General features: G+C 42.8%; 1 protein-coding gene across 4 annotated transcripts in view; it reads right to left on the bottom strand.

The window, feature by feature from the left end:
* adgrg6 (adhesion G protein-coupled receptor G6) overlaps window positions 1-19,300 on the bottom strand; it is a 109,018-nt gene that overhangs the window by 21,060 nt on the left and 68,658 nt on the right. For 2 of the 4 annotated variants that reach the window (XM_085246456.1, XM_085246455.1), the window contains exons 8-28: window positions 14,952-15,040; window positions 14,041-14,093; window positions 13,590-13,628; window positions 13,332-13,477; window positions 12,998-13,088; window positions 11,850-11,938; window positions 10,853-10,917; window positions 10,626-10,759; window positions 9,177-9,342; window positions 8,947-9,087; window positions 8,761-8,874; window positions 8,342-8,387; window positions 7,766-7,875; window positions 7,420-7,547; window positions 6,188-6,456; window positions 5,460-5,544; window positions 4,755-4,905; window positions 4,363-4,495; window positions 4,064-4,165; window positions 2,383-2,535; window positions 1,571-1,612 (exon numbers count right to left, since the gene is read on the bottom strand). In XM_085246456.1, coding sequence (XP_085102582.1) covers window positions 1,593-1,612; window positions 2,383-2,535; window positions 4,064-4,165; window positions 4,363-4,495; window positions 4,755-4,905; window positions 5,460-5,544; window positions 6,188-6,456; window positions 7,420-7,547; window positions 7,766-7,875; window positions 8,342-8,387; window positions 8,761-8,874; window positions 8,947-9,087; window positions 9,177-9,342; window positions 10,626-10,759; window positions 10,853-10,917; window positions 11,850-11,938; window positions 12,998-13,088; window positions 13,332-13,477; window positions 13,590-13,628; window positions 14,041-14,093; window positions 14,952-15,040 — 2,324 coding nt within the window. In that variant the 3' untranslated portion in view covers window positions 1,571-1,592. The remainder of the gene's footprint in view (window positions 1-1,570; window positions 1,613-2,382; window positions 2,536-4,063; window positions 4,166-4,362; window positions 4,496-4,754; window positions 4,906-5,459; window positions 5,545-6,187; window positions 6,457-7,419; window positions 7,548-7,765; window positions 7,876-8,341; window positions 8,388-8,760; window positions 8,875-8,946; window positions 9,088-9,176; window positions 9,343-10,625; window positions 10,760-10,852; window positions 10,918-11,849; window positions 11,939-12,997; window positions 13,089-13,331; window positions 13,478-13,589; window positions 13,629-14,040; window positions 14,094-14,951; window positions 15,041-19,300) is intronic. The other 2 variants (XM_085246454.1, XM_085246457.1) reach the window with 1 other exon arrangement.

Genomic DNA, 19,300 nt, shown 5'->3' with positions numbered 1-19,300 from the left:
CTCGCGTGTCGTGGAATGAACTGAGTTTTTGACGACATCAATAACATCAAGGCTTATGGATCTATCTGAAGTGGCCAACATAAAAAGTTTATTCATGTCACCTTTAGCCTCAAATAATCTTAAATGCAATGCCAGTAGCAAACGCAATATAAAGTTACTCCAAATGGCCAATATAGCTATTATAGCAGATATGTGGCAAGCTGACAGGGGTTAGCCTAGAACTGTAAACCACAGTCAAACAATAACATTAGAAATAACTTGATGAACTTGATGAACCTCGCTGTTTAACGTTATTGTACGCTCACATGAGTTAAGTCATCAGAGTCGGGCAGCCAAAACGTTACGCTTCTCTTGGATTTAACAAAGACGGCCAAGTGTTTCCATATTGCACCATCTTGCACACACCGATTTTTTTTTTAGACACAACCAGTATAACCAGTATAACCAGACCCCGTCCATCTACTCAAACTAACCTGGAGTTAACCTGGAATCAATACATCATTCACTGCACCGAAGCCCATGTTAACCATCTAGGATAATTAGTTAAAAAACAAATATTAGATTTTCCACTTTTAAGAGTAAAAAAAACTGGTGACTGTAGTTTCTGTGACTCCTCTTGTAATTATATTACTGCAATTTCAAATATCGAGCTTGTTCTTTGGGTTAATTTTGTGTTAATTTGTGCTAATCTGTGGGTTATACTCAACTGTGGTTGTTCACAGTCTCTGTCACAGCTTAAATATATAAAGAAGTAATAGCTTTAATATCCTTAGAAAACACATTCGAGTTCTGCCTGCTGGAACGTGCTTATTCTACTCCATGGATGAGTGTCAGAGCCTTCCACAAATGGTTTGGGGATATTATACAATTGTGCCTAAAGTAATTAAACTAAACTGTAGGAAGTGTTGCACCTCTCTGATTTTGAGAGCAGATGTTTAATGTGATCACAATCAGTAAGAGAGAGAGAGAGAGAGAGAGAGAGAGAGGTTCAGTCTCTTTGGGAGTCAGTCGCATCGTGTAATGTTGGGACTCAAACAGAGTGTTTGACATCCTCAACATTTGGTGTTAATTTAATGAGCAAACACAAGAAATCACATCAGTTACTCACTCTAATGTGAACCACAGAGTTAGCCTGGTGTTACTGTGCTCTTATTACAAATTCGCACAAATCCAAAATCATTAAACACATTGCAGATGTCGGCTCGGAAGCAGCCCGACACGGCGCGCTTGTTTCTGCACCCCGAGGCACCCTGAGGCCAAAATATGAATGAGTGGATTGAGTTTGAGCTCTCACTTATAACAGAGTATCTCAGGGGTGGGGAACAAGGGACGTGTATGACATCATGGCAACCAAACAATCACAGCACAATCACAGTGGCTGCTTACCCAAAATGTCTGCTAGTGAAACCTTTGAACGTTTTCCTCTTTTGGATTAAAGACACCAAATTAAACATCATCTAGAATTTGGATTTCCAGATTAATTTTAGAGCAGAAGCATTTTGGGAAACCCAGATCAGATCACATGATGCTGGAAGCAGGAGCACAACCCTCTAATCGGCTTAGGCTTTACCTCCACTGGTCCTCCATTCTTGTTACTGGCTGGAATAGCTGTCTACACAGCAAACACAGAGGCACACACATCAACATCACGTACCAGGAGATATTACACAGGCTTTCATGGTAACAGTGACAAACCTGCAACAATCACGGAAAAAAGGAACTGATCTTCAAGTGGAGTCAAGTTTGCATGCAGATGGGTTTAACTGGCACTTAAAGTCTTTCCTTCAAACCGAGTCACTGAACAACTATTATGGATCATCCCGTTCATTAAATAGTGAAAGTGATTTAAGGATGTTCTAATTTATTCAAGGAGAAAGGTGGATTAATAACAGAGATTGTTACTGAGCAGGACGTTATAATATATAACTATGATGGAATCAAACAGGCCTTTTTGCTTCGGGGTTGTGATAAGCTACACTAACTTCCACAGTAGGGGGTGATTCAAGTTCCTTTCATCTTCATATTCAGGACAGAAAACACTGGAGTCTGCATGCAAACTTGTTTACTACATAGTAGTGCTGCGCAGCATAAGGGGAACATTTGGTCCACGCACTCATGCCTGCCATAGGCTACATGCTAACATATACAAGTGTTATTAAAGCAGTAAAGCTCTGAGGCATAGTATGTGCAGCGGTGTTTTCACAAAGAGCAATGGACTTCAGACAAGCTGTCTAAACAGGGTGGTGGTTTTCTTTTCAGACTAACTCACGCTGGATGTTTCTCCTCTCTTTGCTTCCATGTCCTCTCGGTCTCACAGTCTCCTCTAAGTAATTACTGTATGAGAGCGTTTGTGCTGCGAGGGCCTTTCTGAGCGGGTCTCACCTGTGTTACTATGTCGTTTGAACGGGTTGAGCGTCGCTTTAGCTTTGGAGGTCCAGTTGGCGGTGGTGGAGCCAAAGGAGCTGGAGGACAGAGACTTGCCCAGGTTGTCTGAGCTCACCTTCTTGGTGTTGTTGGTAGCTGTCTTACTCCAGTCTGCACGCGAGAAACAATCAATTATCTCCAGATTTTTAGAGACGATATCAGTGGGACACAATGTGTTGTAGGGTTTTTTCTTCAATGTTAATGTTCCTCACTTTTACTGAAGTTCAGTGTCAGACACAATTACTGGACCTCTCTAATAATTCTCCACATTTTTCTTCTAGAGGAACATGTACAACTTTAGATTTTGACTAAACAATTCACAGTCAACATGAACTATATCTGCACTATTTCCATTTTCAGGATTTTTGCAACTGAAGTTTAATTTGCTGAGATTAAAAATGTTCAGGATGTTTGAATAACACACATCTTGTCATTATGCATATTTAACCTTTAAACATTCCGTTTCCAGCTGTTTAGAACAATTCCCAACAACACCTGTTTAAATTCAGCTGGCCTGGAAAGAATGTGGACAGGTGGATGAAACCATTACAAATGATTCCTTCCTTTTCCAGTTAAATAATTCTCCAATGAGGGAGAAACATAATCTGTGGTTTTGATAACCCATCCAACTGTTGCCAAAACAGAGAAAAGGAAAATCCTGTCCCATCAGACTGAAGAGTTGCCAGCAGAACATAAAAAAGCAGGTCTAACTTTTACTTTCACAGCTTCTCAGGATGTTTTTAGGGAACCTGAACTGAGAGATTTTGGCTTTAACACAAACATGTATCATGAACTCATTCCAACAAGTTTAAAAAGTCATCATAATCTGGATTTTTATCAAATGAAAAATAAATTAAATAAAGCTTCGTTTTGAGTTGTTTCTTTCCAAACATGTTTTGGCTGAAACATTCAGAGATGTTTCTGTATAAGTGAATAAACGGATCTCACACATGTCCACGTGAAAGACGTGTTCACTCACTGAAAACCTTCACATGTTAAAGCGAAGCAAGGGCTGGAGCATCCATCCTCTCTCTCCTTTCATAAAAGCACTGCTGGCACTAAAGTGGAGCTCTTTGGATTTGTGAGTTCAATCACGTAAAGAGGACTTTTCAGGACACGACTGATAACAGTCAGTAAATACTGGATCTTTCGCCTGCTTAAAGTCATGAATCAGTGTCATGTCTACACATGACAGACATCTGAGGAAAGAACCTGTTTTAAAAGAAGATGAATAGTATCTGCCTCTGATGTCCGAAACAGGCAAACATCCAGCTCTCCAGGTTGTATTTCTGTGTATTTATGCATCTATTTTCTATTTTCCAAGCAAAACTTTATCTGTGGTTGGAGACTTTTGCACAGTAATTTTTTGGCATCAAGTGAAACTCAGTGATTTCTCTTAAATGAAATGGCACCCGGACAGCACATCCTGAGACTGAGCGCACCTGGAGGAGTTCCTGGGTTTATCTTTTTTATTACCTATGAAGCCGTGGCGACTTAGCTTTTATATTTTTAATAAAACGTCCTTTTATTTCTTTTTTTATGCTGCCGTGGGAACCTCTCTGGGGTCCGGCAGACAGACCTGAGAGGGGAGACGTGAACTGGCCTTGACCTGAAAAAGGCAGACAGACAGATGGGATACCTGAGTTGTCTGACAGCTTGAATCGGCCACAGCAGAGGTATCTCTTCCACTGCTTCTGCACATTTTCTTTCAGGGCGCAGTGGAAAATAAATATGAAGAGGCCTGAAAACAGACAGATAGAAACAGAATGAGTTATTCTACCACAGCAGACCTGCTGACAGGTAAAAATAACTGCTTGGGTCACTTTACAGTTATCGCCTCTGCACAAACCTGCTCTATAACCTTTTATCTTTACACATAACACAACTCAGCACACGGATTAAACATGTTCACACTATCACGCTATGCGGTCACTTCACCTTGCAGTGAGTTGAAGATGGAGAAGAGGTACATGAACGTCAGCTTGACCGGTCCCCAGGCAAAGAAAGCAAACCCCCAGGTCATTCCCAGCAGGAAGGTGAGGCTGATGGCGCTCCGTAGGTTTCGGAGAACCTGGATCATAGCAGGAGAGAATTTTAAAGCGTTAAACGTTCCCTCCTTTCCTTGTCTCCTTAGTTTACTTCCTTTTCCAGAAGCAGACATGAGAAACTGACAGAGCCTTAAGGCTGCTGACACCTGTTATGATATGGTTGTTATTATATTGCAGGAATGTCAGGGTTAACTTTTAATTCAGAGAGTTATTACAACCGACAGAAAGTTTTTTTAAATCATGAAACAGTCTTAGTCCAGATCACTGGGCATGAGTACAGACCTCTTTCCGCAGCGTGTGGTTGCTGCGTTTGCCGTTGCGTCCGCAGATCTGCAGCATCACCACGACAAACATGGCCATGTTGAGCAGAAACACCAGGCAGAAGTAACCGACGCAGGTGGTGTAGAAGACGGCTTCATTGGTAATCCAGCAGCTGACAAGGAAACACACACATGCCCGTTCAAACTATTAAAGAGGGATTTAAGGTTTTTTCACACATCAGCCACTTTATTATAATGAAACTAAATCCAGCCTTAATCAATTTGAGATGCAGTAAACTAAAACGAAGTGAAAGTGCACTGGTCATCCCGTTATAGCAAACCCTGAGGACTGAGGGTTGCTTAAGGTGAGATTTTGTGCAGCTGTTCAGTTTGATCGTTTTTGCGAGTTTTGCAGGATAACAGACAGAATCAGCTGCAGGAGCTCAAGCACGTCAGCGCCATGCACACAGCAGTTTTTAACTCGAATCCTGAACAACTCGTTGTCCTTTCATCATAAACTTGGCACCGTGGAGCAGTTGTGCTAACGATGACGCCTGCATGTAACAAGGCTTTTCTTTTGTTAGCTAACTGACTGATTAAGCAACACTCTGATAAATGAGTTATTCAGTGACTTAATCAAATCCTGATTTTTCTGACAAGAAATCATCACGTCCATATTTAGTGACGTGGTTTGTAGACCTGTTATTGAGATTCTGGGCACACTTACAACTTTGACCCTCCTTTGTATTCTACTGCTTTGTATGCGTCTTTTTCCACCGCAGCGACAATCACAACCAGCACAGCAGGAAGACCTGGAACACACAAAGCACGCCGTCCACACGTTAACGTCAGTCTCCCGGGTCTCTTATACTTGCATCACAATCACAGACTGAAATGGCATCAAACTGTTTTATCTTGTAAATTAAACCCACGTCCTCATATCAAGACAGAAAAGTATTCAACAATTATCTAACGAGGTAACGGCCTCCTTTTTTTAGTTAATTTTTTTGTGCATATCAGCGCCATTTAATCCCAAACAGCTCATAGAAATTAAAATTGCATCTCCAGTCTCAGGAGGATGATATAAATCTCAGAAGATATTTTCTCGGAGGAATGTTTGGTATGCTGGTGCACATCTGCTCAGGATAGTAAAAGGTTTACATGCACTTAGACCTGTCTGTAAGAGATTATTAATCATATTCAACAGGAATGATATGAAGCTGAAGCTGTGCTGTGTGTTTTTGCCCTGAGACACCCGCAGCTTCACAGAGTTCCCGACCAAATCCACCTTCAAACGAAGACTTGACTTGTGCACAACAGTAGGAGCTTCAGTAATTATTAATCATAAATTATTCTTGATGCAGAGAAATGCTAAACCATGTTGGACACTTTTACTTTATTCATGATCTTTTGTTGTCTTTGTGGGTCTGTGTGGATCATCAGTGGGCGACTCACCCCACCCCACGATGCAGAACTTCAGGATGTACCGGCGGATGTAGGTGTTAAAGACTTTGACCAGAGCGATGTACATATGGACCGATTCTAGCCCCATCCAGGTGAAGGAGGTCAGCAGAAAGTAGTGGAGAAAAATGGCCACAGCCTTACACAGCCCATCGTTTTTCATGGTGCTCAGCCAGCTGTCCAGCAGGAACACCATGTTGAGAAACAGCAGGGATGTGCTGAGGTTCATCAGGATCTTTGACGGGTAGTCACGTCGCAGTTTCCTGTAAGGACAAGAGGAGGAAAGCACAAATTTCTGCGTGGTTACATTCTGATATTGTCGAGAAATATATTTGCTGCAGTTTTTTCCGAATATTCTCATTCAAGTCAAAGCCGCATGCAGTAGCTGAGAGTTTCTCAAGTTTCTCTCTGGTTTCCTGCTCCAAATTTTTCTGTGACTTTGAAATTTATTGGTGATTCACAACATTCGAGCTGAAAGCCTTCAGAGCACCGTGAGCGTGACCCATGTGCGCTCCATTTACCCAACACAGAGCTAAAAACACACTAAATGTCTTTATTCATGCATCACTGACATCACTGATAAAAGTGATAACAGTGATGCACGCAACCCTCTGTCCTCCACACCATCCCATGCCTCCTTTTCGGAGTACAGGTGTTCACACCTGGGACAACAGGCTCTGCTGATTAGTGTCGTTTGCACTCATGTAAACCTGGGAAAGATGACGGTTTGGGTTTAAACAGATTCTGTATAAACAGCCTGCACTTTGAACAGTGATGCTTGGCTCTGGGATTTAAATGCGAAGCCAAGAGAAACAAAGGAGTGGCATTTATATCACACTGTTTTAGTCCCTCTGTCTCTGCAAAGTGCTTTTACAAGCTTAATGCAGCTTTTTAAGAGCTGAAAGAGAGCGATCCATGCTGCTTTTACTGCAAACCCAGAGGTCACAGCACTGGAGCCAAAGGACATGTCGTGCACATCTGTGAGACACCACCAGCTCCGACAGAGCAGCGGTGTTTCACACTCTGGGAGGAACAACTCAAGGAAACTACAGATGATGGAAATCTAGACTGTCTTCCAACACTTTGTGTAGTTCTGCTTTAACAGACTGACTCGCTTTTGTCACCAAAAAACAATGACATCATTGATGGAAAACACGGATGAGGAGAGACGATAGCCAGGCACTGGAAGCTGGAGGGTTCATACTGCAGCCGAACGGTGGACTCACTCGAAGGCGATGTACGTGAGCAGCGTGGCAGCAGAGAAGATGGCGGAGATCCCGCAGCCAATGTAGCTGATGAAGGTCAGGATATTGTTGTTCTTTTCATCGATGGAGGGCGAAGTCTGAGAGATGTCCTTAAGAGAGAGACGGCAACGACTACATGAATGAAGGAAACGCACATGAACAACAAAGAAGGCCAGAGGGCAACTATGGAGACCATCATGACCACAACAAAAACATGAAAGGATCCACACAACGTGACATGTATGCGGCGCCCGTGCCAGGACGTCAGTGTGACAGGTGTGTGAGGACAGCTCGGACACACACACTCACAGGAACACGGCGGTCTTACCAGGAGGACACCGAAGTGTGTGAGGTGGTCGCACAGGCAGACGGTTTTGTTGGCGGTGGATTCGGTGGAGTTTTTTTTGCAGCCTTCTTTGCTCCAATCTCCAGTTCCATCTAGTGGTGACACAGAGGCATTACAGCAAAGTCACCTCAACACAAAATGAAAATGTGTAATTAAACAGATGAAAAGATTGATTTCTTTCTAATAATAAAATATAATATAATAAATGTGTTTTTTTTATAATAAATAAAGCACTGCTCGGGATTCAGGAGCTCGAAATATTTCTGCAAAGTTTGAGGGCGGCTGCTCCGAAGCCAAATATCTGTATTGAGATAAGACTGCGCACAAACGTCCTCTTCAGTAATTACTGCAGTACTTGAATCTGTTGGTAATACGGCCTGAAAAGCTGCTAAATTTACCAGAATTTTCTGCTGAAAGAGCAACCAGACCAGAACGTCAAAGTAAAAGTGCAGCAGGACGGAGGTGTGACGAGCTGTAACAGCTGCCGACTCCCTTCTCTGCAGATCTGAGGACCAGTGATGAACTTGAGGTGAGTGATGAGGCGACGGACAGACTTACCGTTCTTGGTGAAGTTCCAGAAAACGCAGTCCAGAGTCCCACGAGCCTGAGAGGACAGAAGAGCAATGACTCAGCAGCAAGTTCAAGTAAGCAGACAATCAGAGCCACTCGTGACCATCACACCTGGCTCATTTCTGCATGATCTTCTGACACTGTCATTTCAAATCCTTCAGCACATCTCCAGGAACTACATTCTTACTGACAGTTTCAATAATATGGATTATTAATGTTAATAAATGTATTAATTAACCTCAGAAAAAGGGGAACATGAGAAACATAAAGGTCATTTATATGAAACAGACAACACAATGAAGCACAGGTCAAAGAAAGGAAGTGAAAAGAGTGACGCAAATATATAAATAATGTGTATAAAGTCCAAAAATGGAACAGAGAAGAAAGGAAAAAACGTGAACGCTCACCGGGTCAGAGCGATGAGCGATCTCGATCCTCACCGGGTCTCTCAGGTTGTGGATGGGGACGTTCACCACGCTGCTCGCCACCACGTAGCTGATCAATTCATTTTCTGCCTTTTTCTGAAAAACACGTCATGTTAAGACACCCTAAAACATCAGCCTTTGTGTGAACGTCACACCGTGACCTCTGACCTGGAAAAAACTGGGGCTGTTGAAGAACATGAAGCTGATCCTGGACGGTGTGTCGGCTTCGGCATGAGAGACTCTGGACAGCAGAGAGGCGGGAAGTGTGACCTGAGCTAAAGGATTCGGCCGCTTAGACTTAAAATCAATCTGAGAGGGGACAGGAAACAGTCAAAGCTAAATCAAAAAACACAAATCCACCTTCTACAGGAGAAAGTTTTGACTTTCCCAGCCGTTACCTGTGGGTCTGACTTATTTGGAGACATGAAGGCGCTGAGGGTTGTTTCGTTGAACATCGTCGTGTTGAGGGCCAGAATTCCCACAGCCAGATTCTTGGAATTGATCTGGATGGACGGACCATCAAACTGGATCTTCTGCACCAGCTCGTCCACGGTCTTCAGAGCTCTGCGGAGGAGGAGAGAGAAGCAAAGTATTTCTACGATGATTTCAAAGGGAAGCAAAACCAGACAGATATTGGTGAGAAACACAGAGGTGGCGTTTAACACGGCTGACTGAAACGCAGCTGAAAATGATCATGTTTGAAGGTGATTCATGTGAAACAGACTCAAACATGTGAGTCTCGTTTAAGTTTCAGTTTAATACTGAACTTTCCGTCCTGCCAGCAAACTTTGTGGCTGAGAGTTCATTAAGCGGCAGAAAGTTTCAACACTCTGACTACATGCTAGCTGATTGCTATCGTAGAAATGGGACACGGCCTCCGCGCAACTGAGGGCAACCTGTCGGTTCCGGTGATCATGCTGAACTGTTTTGCTGTTGGAGGTCAACTGTAAGTAGTTGTAGCATCAGCTGGTTGCCCAGAGGTTGAGCATGGAGCACTCTGCAATCTCCGAGTGAACTTTTGGTGGAAGGCGGCCTATGTCCAAACTGCTGCGGTCTCTCAGATAGGTTGGTGAAGCTTTGCAAATAATGTTCATGTGATTAATAAATACACACAAAACCATCACATAACAACCAGTCTGAGTCGGTCTGCACAACCAGTACAACCTGTCTATGGTGAAACTCGCTGCAATAGGAGGCTAAACTCAAGTTTTATTCCTATGCAAATGTTAGGTACTCATCCGCTGCTGTCACAGAGCAGTTAAATCTCCTACTTTCAGAAGCTACTGGACTCTGAATTTAAATGCTTAATGTAAATTTCAGTTTAAAGTGAAAAACTTTGTATGGAGACAGCAAATGATTTGCAGTTTTCACCGATTTATTCCAGTTAATCATCAAATTATCAGAAACTGATGATCCAAACTGATAGCAGACTCTCCACCTTATTCTCAGTTTATCGTCATCCTGATGCTTCAAAGTTTCTTTGCTAACTGCTAATTTTCACAGACCTGGTGACATTTGCAGAATTTCTCCAGTCACCGTACTTCCTGGTGGTGTGTGAGTGATAACTTTACATTTTTCAGATGTTTTGGTTACAAAATTAAGATTTTAGCAGATCAACCATCACATAACAACCAGTCTGAGTTGGTCTAAATTGTGACATTACCAATAAGTTTGATGTGTCACATGGCCCTCTTCCTACTTTAAAAACAAAAGTTGTATCCAAGATGGCCGACTTCTAAATGGCCACCATGGTCACCACCCATCTTGAGGAGTTTGCCCCCCTCACATATACTAATGTGCCACAAACAGGACTTTAATATCAGGTGGGCAGAGTAAGAAGTCTGTACTTGTCTGAGGCTGCCGGGACTGTAGCTGAGCCACTCATGACGTTGGAGATGATGGTGACGATGCTGGAGGCTAACGTGAAGTTGATCTTGGATACGTTCACTAGTTGTTCCACCTTTGACACCACTTTAGACACCTGGACACGGAGGACAAGGAGGACAGGAGGACACGGAGTCACTCTCCTGGTCACAGGAGGCTTGAGCGAACAGATGCCAGTGTAAACACTCACCTCTTTCTCATTCAGCTTGTTGTTGGTGAACGCTTTGAGCTGCTCCGCTACATCAGATGCATTTTCTGCTCAAGCAACACACAAATGGTTCCATTTTGTCACTTTCTATCACAACTTTGTGATATATCACAGATTAAAACACAAATTCAGGTTCATTTTCCAGTTCTGTGTCATTTCTAGTCTATTGACTTATAATTCAGGTTTAAAATAGTTTAATGTATAAAGTCTTGAAACTGAACAAAAATCTATATCTATTTGTCAAAAATAAGTGAAAATTAGAGTTTCATACAGGTCATCTTAATATTTTTGTTTTTCTTTTACAAATGTCAGATTTACTCACAGCAGCTTTAAAAGTGAATGAATATTTCTTTATATTTGTGAATTTATGTTAAATTAATTCTGCATGTTTGATTTTGCAGGATTATGGATCCTGATTAAATGTTATTGGAAGAAAAGCTTTTATCTTTCATAGTTCATTGTGAGATGTTTATATTCAAACAGGTGTGAAAAAACATGCTCAATTATGCTCAGAGACCGTATGTCAAAAAGAATAGGTAAATAAGTATTTGATATATGAAGCGAATTATTTGCAGAAATCATATATGTTACATATTTCAAACCATACCATTTTGGGGCAAATCAGAAACGGACGAGCAGAAAATATTGTAAAAATGTGACCCAGCTTATTATCTGAAACGCACAAAGAGTGAATAAAATGTTCCCACACTGGAAAATAACATTTTTAAATCTGTACTACGCTGTGGTCTCAGACTCTTTAACTTTGTTGTTAATACTTTTATTCTGAACTGCGGCAGTTGGAATAAAATAATTTAAAATCATGTATTTGCTTTTTTATTCATGCAAAAATAAAACAACTCAGATATTCAGCTGTCTATGTTTTTTTACACACAAAGCAAATGATGCATTGTTAGAATCAACGGTGTCGGCACGCCACGTCTACAGTCCGCTGTCAGATTGACTTTGTGTCTGAGCGTACCTGCTGACACTTGGATGGAGTCGATATCAGTGCAGTTGCTGCTGTCTGGATCTGACCAGTACGATGAGTAGTTCATCGAACTGATTAAACTGGGAAAAGAAGAGGTTATCGATAAGACATATAATTACTCAGCTTAAAGAAGTAGTCCTAAGTAAGATAGCCGGCACTGCTGCAGGCAGGTTTTGTGGAGGAATGTGGAGGAAGTGCTTAAATATTCAACAGCTTAACAAACCCAATCCTGGTCGCTCCAAACACACAGTTCAACATGCAGTAAAGGTAGTTATAGCACTCTCTGACTTTATCAGCCCACCCATCCACCCCGACCTCCTCCCTACACTAACTCTATGACAATAACATCGCCTACTTCCTGTTTTAAGATGGTGAAGTAACATTTAAAGGGTTCAAATGGGATTTTAGCCCTGGTGTTTGCGGTCCGGAGTACGTGTGCAGCAGCGCTCTTCAAAGGTCCGACTGCTTCGTTCAGACTTTATCATTGAGTCTGCTCAACAGAAATGCTGCTGTGGAAACGTGTGATAAAAGGAGAAGAATAACCAGAACTTTAGCCCCACTGACTCCACAGTTAACCCCACTAAGGACCACTTCCCTCTGAGAATTTATGCTGAGGCACTCGTGGGCGTCGGAAGATGTCCTGCTTGTCATACTAATAAATCATAGATCACCATGAGGTGTATAACATTACAGGAAGATGAATTAAGTCAATAAATCAACATCAAATGCTGTTTCACTGAACACCACAGTGTCTCAGAAAGATCTGATTAAAACCACAGACTCTAACAAAGAAAAGATATGAGCTGCTTTTACTGCTGATTTTATCACAGTGGGGGTTCTTAAAATACATTTTGGGATATATCATGCAGTCTTGATTAATGACTCTCCCCTGAAACACGAAAACCTCACAATGATCATGAGAACAAAGTGCCTACAAAAGATGGATATGAAATAAATAACAGTTCGTGAATATAAGTGCAAATCCTAATATTTGCCTTGAACTTGTGCAAACGTGCTAGTTGCAAGGATGATGAAGGATTATTGTCAAGTGGAAAATAAGAATATGGAGCTGGAAATATTGCAATCAAATATTCGTGTTTGGCTGCATTCAGCTCATGTTTTGTGTGTGTTCGTGTTACCAGGTCCTCCATTTCTTGTTGGGGAAGCAGGGCTGGTACTCAGTAACGGTCGGTCTGGTTTCAGGCCAAGGCGGGTCGTACGGGCAATTTTCTTTAAGCAGAAAAAAACAGGAGTGATTTCACAGTTTTGAAGCAGACATACATTCATATAATGAAACAGGAAAAACATCCAGGGCACAGAGTGATCAGAGAAGGCGAACAGACAGACTTTAGACAATAAAATCCACAACAAATCAAATCCAGAGAGTTGTGTGAGTGATGTGCAGAAACCATACTTCTTTATTATCTCCGGTTCTTATTTTTCTGTGTTTAGCGTTCAGTGTAACCTTCTCACCAATCTGTTTGACTTCCACAGAGGCGCTCTGGATCTCCACACCCTCTGACACGCTCCCCTGTCTGAGCCGGGCAGACGCATCATCGATGAGGCTCAGGTTCTTGTTGATGATCTCGGTATAAACCAGCAGACCACGGCACTCATAGCTGCAGCAAAAAGAGACATGCCAGAATGACCTACCATCCTAAACACCTGACTTCTATGAGGTGGTGAGCACATAATGACAGGAACCTGCAGAGTTAAACAGAGTCATGCTACCTGCTCAGGTTTCCTGCAGTCTGTGGACTCAGCTGAACACTGGAGAGGGAAAAGAAGAGAAGCAGCAGAGATGAAAGACTACAAATGATAAATGATGCATGAACACAGTAAAGTACCTGCAGCCAGGAGGAAGCACATAAGTCAGACTTTTACTGTTCACCTCAAAATATGACCCAGGAGCGCAGAGCCTTACTGCTCAGCTTCAAACACCTCACACATCTGCACTCGTGCTCACAGGAGCAGGACAGTAAACTTCATCCTGGCGTGACCTGTCGCTCTCACAGGTCTAACTGTTTCTAACCATTTCTTTTTTCTCTCCTTGGTGTAGCTCATCTTTTTAGCTATTGTGAAATGGCTGAAAACGAGCACAGACCCAAACAGCATCACCCATACAAAAGCACCTTTGCCCTAGGTCGTGTGCACTTTGTGTGATAGCTGTTTGCAGGATTACCTGATGTTGCCCACGTAGACTTTGTGGATCCAGTCCTGAAAGGTCTGATTGAGCTGTAAAAATAACAGATCGGGTTTGAAGTCTGCTCAGCACTGAATATTAAACTGCCACATTGGTGTGAAGAAGAAACTTTATGTACCTGCTTCATGAGTAAAAACTGTTCCAACAAATCTAAGTCATCGCTTGTTCAGGTAAAGGTGAGTCTTGCTCCCGACCTCTGTATTCTCCTAATCTTCATTTCTTTAAGTTCAGCAGCTCAGAAATTTTTTTCACTCCCATGTTATCTTAATTCAGTCTTAATTAAATAAAATATGACTTTAATCTTGTTTATCATAGACCTGGAGATGAAGTTTGAGTTCTGTTCAATAATTCTGTGCCAGTGTTTTACTGAACTCATGTAGTGTGGCTGTTTTGTCTCCCTCTCCTGGCAGTGAGAGTAATTGCACACTTGATCTTTTTGTTTTTTAGATATTCTGACACTTTTTGTTGTTTCATTTTTATCTACAGCATCATACATTTTCTGCTAGCTGCTGTAGCTACACCACCACTATGCCAGTCAACCAGAGTAACCAGTAAAACCATCACTGCCAGTGCAGGGCTGCTGCCACAGACATTAAACTATGTTGTACTGAGACTTCCTTTTGTTTCATTTAAGAAGATAATAACTGGAAGCGGTTCTGAAATTTTAGGTTTTTTCTGTGTTATGTTTTGAATAAAATACATTTTACACAGTTTTTTGACTTTGTATTGAAAATCATATTTTAGTATATTTCTACGTTTGATAAAGTTAAGCTGCTCAGAGCTTCAACTAATTAAAATTATGAAAGAAAATCTAATGAGGTCTGTCGCTGCTGCCACGGTTACGCTCACTGAGGTCTGGACATGGATGAATAAGTGGAGTAAAAACTCACCCAAAGAGCCACGGCTGATTTAAGCGTCTCCCGTGTCGTCTGCGATCTGCTGTCATCCACCACAAACTCGAATCGGTAAAACTGCTCATCTGCAGACCAAGGTGAGAGCACAGGAGAAAGAAAGAAGAGCACTTCAGATTCGATGTGCAACAGCTAATTCATACCGAGCCTGTGGCACATAGCAGGAGACGGCCCGAGCGGTTTGAGCTGATCGAGTTATGTAAAAATCTCATTTTGAAGTAAAATGATGAAAAATGGGAACACACCGCCTGACGGACAATAACGTCGGCGCTGAGGGGAGAACAGTCATTCCCCTTTCTTTTTTCAAACTGCACAAATCAAGGAGTTGAAGCAGGATTTGTGCAATTTGAGTCTTTCTCAGGATTGTTTGACCCTTTGATCTGCGTTCTCACAAATCCACCTTAAAAAGGAATAAAGAGCACAATTATGAAGCAGGTACGTTAAAGATCTGTGGAGAAATGTAAATGTTAAAGAGTTTTGGGGTCTGAAACTTCCTGTAAAATTAATTTCTTGTTACACAGACTCATTTAACTGAGTTTTTGTGTGTGTATTGATTTCCTTAAAAACAGATACGTGTAGAAAGTAACGACTAATGGAATCAAAACTGATTAAAGCTTATAAAAAAAGGGAAAAAAGAAAAAAACTTTTTAACGCATACTTTCGGTTTCAGAGGAGGCACATCTAAGCTCTTCCTTGTAGGGCCCTCCATGCTCCTGCTATGCTTGACACCGGCCACGAGATGTCTCTCTAATATCTCTAATTGTTAGTAAATGCTACTGACTGGAAATGAGACCTCCACTCCATCAGGTCTGGAGGGAAATCCTGCAGGCTGCTTATCTTTGGTTATAAATATACTTTTCAGAGTTTCAGAGTGCCGCTGATTGATTTTGAATATTTGATTTGATAGTAGAAAGTAGCATGCGGACGATGCGAAGCACCAAAGCAGGATGCCTCCACCAAGAAGCTGCACGGACTGAAAAATGAATATAAGAAAAGCAGAAAAACTATGTAATAAGAAAAGGTGTTGGCAGTTATCAGAGAGGAAAGGAAAACAGGCAGAAAGTAGACTACAATCCCTTTTTTCACTACAAGTACCAGGCTAAATACCAACATCTGATTGGTCAGCTAAACTCATGGTTAATGAACTACAATGAGCCAGAATCACTTTAAACCAATCACGAGTCTCAACTTTGATGGGAATCCCGCCCAATCACAGCATTTGTACTGACATCTATGATTCGAACTACTGACCTGCTCTGAAACCCAACCACCTGAAGTGAGTATTCAGTCTTAAAGTCTTTGTGTTTTTAAACCAATGCATTGATATTACAACTCAACCAAAGACTGACCCATAACTGACTGTACAACAGCTGAACATGTCATTCTGAGATTATTCTGATTATTCTATTATAAGATTATCCGTTACTGGCAGCCAGAGCTTGGTTTCTTTGGGCCAACAATGATATCAGCCGGTAAGGTCTGAATCACTGTCACCTCAGATTAGGGAGGAAGTTGAATGGGGACCAGTAATGTTCTTCAGAACCAAAGAGGGCTGGTTGAATGGAGTTGGTTATGGGAACACTGTGAGGTGGAAACACCACAAAAACACTTAATAATACGGACACAGGTGTCCGTATGCATTTTTAATGCTGCTCAAATCAAAACGTTCTGATTCAGATCCTTTAAAAGACTTGAAGACTAAATACTGTATTTCTGCAATTTTGTAATATTACTGATTATTTATTTTTATTTTCTATGACAACAAAGTTGTTGCTGCATAACATACTATTCCCCGATGGCAGTCCACACTGACATGTAAAAAGAAAGCGTTGTTTACACCGGCAGGGCAGTGTGGGCCTGATGGATGGATTTGCTGTTGGGGATCCCAGACTGGGGTGCAACGTGGCTTTTTTGAGGCCGCTGCTGCTGCCGGCGTTAGCTGATGGACTGAGAGCTCTGAATGGAGGTGTAGGAGAGGAGATCTTTGGGGTTATGAGATGCCAACCACTGGCAGCTGCTGGAGGCGTTGGGGAAAAGTTGAGATTGTTGTCTTTGATCTTGCCAGTGCCGTGGTCTTGGTTCACGTCCCCCTTCATTAAACCTCCTGAGCTCTGGTTCCTGCTGTGATTCGACACATTTGGACTTGAGTTCAAACCTGGCTCTGAGGCGGTTAAATTTGACTTTGCTGCTGCTGCTGCATTCACGAGCACCGGCACTGGCCTGCTGCCTGTCATACTGCCCTCCGACACATCCAGACTTCCTTTTTCTACGAGTGCACTAGCATCTTTAGCTGCTGTGATGTTGGTCATTGCAGCCGGCGCCACAGGAGAGTCTCGGAGTGCCACAGCAGTGGTTGAATTAGACTCAGGTATATATTTAAAGCCTGCTGTGTTTGTGGTGTGGTTGTCTCTCCCAGGAGGTGAGAGCTCATCAAGCCCAGAAATGAAGCCATGATTTGTGATCTCGATAGAGAAGCCAGTGGGGGATCTGGAGGTGGAAGAGGGGGTATTAAGGTCAGAAGACTGCAGGGGGGTTGGAAGAACCAGAGCAACATTCGGTTGTGATGATGTAGCAGAACCAGGCTGATAACAGGATTCAGAAATAGGACAGGGAGTATTCTGCATATCAACAGGAGATGAGAGAGAATTCAGGGCAGATTGTGGAGTTACATGCTCATTAGGGTGATGGCCTGTTACAGCGCTTAAGATTACAGGAGCTTTGTTGCTCACAGGTGAGACATGCTCATTAGCAAAGTGTATCTTTGGAACAACATCTGCAGGGTTAAATGGAGCAGAGAGATGTGATAATCTCCCACCAGCAGTTTGCTTATTTGAGGCCTCAGATATCAAAACGCCAACTAACGTAGACTCATTTTGTGGCTGAGAGTGGTTTGTAAACTGTGATAAAACCTCATCCTGGTTAGGAGAAATAAGCAGGCGTGACTGGATGGACTCCATGGAAACTTGACCAAAAGAAAGAGATTGAGTGTTTGAGATAAACTCTTCAACTGGCTGTATGGTGGGTCTTTGTAAGGACTGTGCTGCTGTGGGCTGCAGGAATCTAACAGTAGGACGAGTGGGTGACAAGGACCCAATTTCTGTGTTCATCATGCTAGCAGGTGCTGCTGGCCATGTCGCCCGGCTGGGGAGGAGAAAGGAGGATGAAAGGGTGGAGACAGAGGGTGAGACAGGAGGATAGGTGTAAGACAGGTGCTGAGATGGAAGAAGAAGTGAAACACTTTCTACGAGAGAAACAGAAGATGACATGGAGGGCAAAAGGACAGGAAGCGAGGGTGTGAAGAAACTCAAGATTGGAGATTGCTGCCGTGGCCCCCTGGTGTTAGCCCCCTCGCTCAAATTGAGCCCATCACTCCTAAAGTTCTGAGTGTGTGCCTGACTGTTAGAGTGTGTGGGCAGCTGTGTGTGTGCTGAAATGTGTGTCTGGATCAGACGGCCGGGTTGTACAGTATTAGCTCGTGTCAGGCCTGAGACGTGTGCTAGAGCCATCCCCGGAGCGTGCCGGGGGGCTGTCACACCAAGCTGTGCACTTGAGCTGTCGCAGTGTGCCAGCATCTGGGACGGATTCAACAAAGGCGGAGTGGAGAGACTAAATCCACTGTCATAGCCAGCAGGGGCCTGCGAGTTGGTCCGAGTGCCAGCAGCTCCATTCACTTCTCCCTGGTTGTGTAAATGTGAGACTGCATGATGCAGCCTCCAAGGATCTCTGTTAACAGTCGGGCTGGAAGAATCTCTCTCTTGTGACCCAGACAAAGATTTCTGAGTCAGAACGGTTTCCTCTCCCATCATCCCCTCTGTCTCCCTGATGGAGTCGGTAAATGAAGGGATGTGAGAGCTTTGAGTTAAAAGGAAGACATTGGAAGATGATGTAGAAGAGGCAGAGGAAGAGGGCGGTTCTTGCTTTCCTTCAATATTTGCCCTGAGCAGAGCCAGAGTGTGATCATGGCCCCAAATACCAGCTGTTGGCAGCGAGGTCAAGCCAGTGTCAGTGTGAAGCACTGAACGAGTTTCTATCTCGCTCAAATCTTTCTGATGAGAATGAACTAAAAAAGGTCTGACTGACAGGCTAGCTGCATCTGAGGATGGCCACAAAACCACTGACAAATTTAGCTCTGATACAGGAAACTCTAATTGTGACAGGGCTGGACCAAAGTCCGGCACAAGCGCTGCAGGACTGGATACCAGAGCCTCCACAGATAATCTTGAGGGAGTTGGGTTAGTGTGACTAAAGGAGTTATCTGAAAAATCTTCTGCATGGGTTAATGTATGTGATCGAGTATCAGGGGACAGGTTGTGCACAGTGGAGGGCAC

This window comes from Mchenga conophoros, linkage group LG15 (genome assembly GCF_057382185.1).
Source record: "Mchenga conophoros isolate Kocher_MC1m ecotype Shallow Benthic linkage group LG15, M_conophoros_male_GT1.1, whole genome shotgun sequence".
Lineage (NCBI taxonomy): Eukaryota > Metazoa > Chordata > Actinopteri > Cichliformes > Cichlidae > Mchenga > Mchenga conophoros.
The sequence above is the reverse complement of the archived record's forward strand: the minus strand, read 5'-3'. Positions and strand labels throughout refer to the sequence as shown.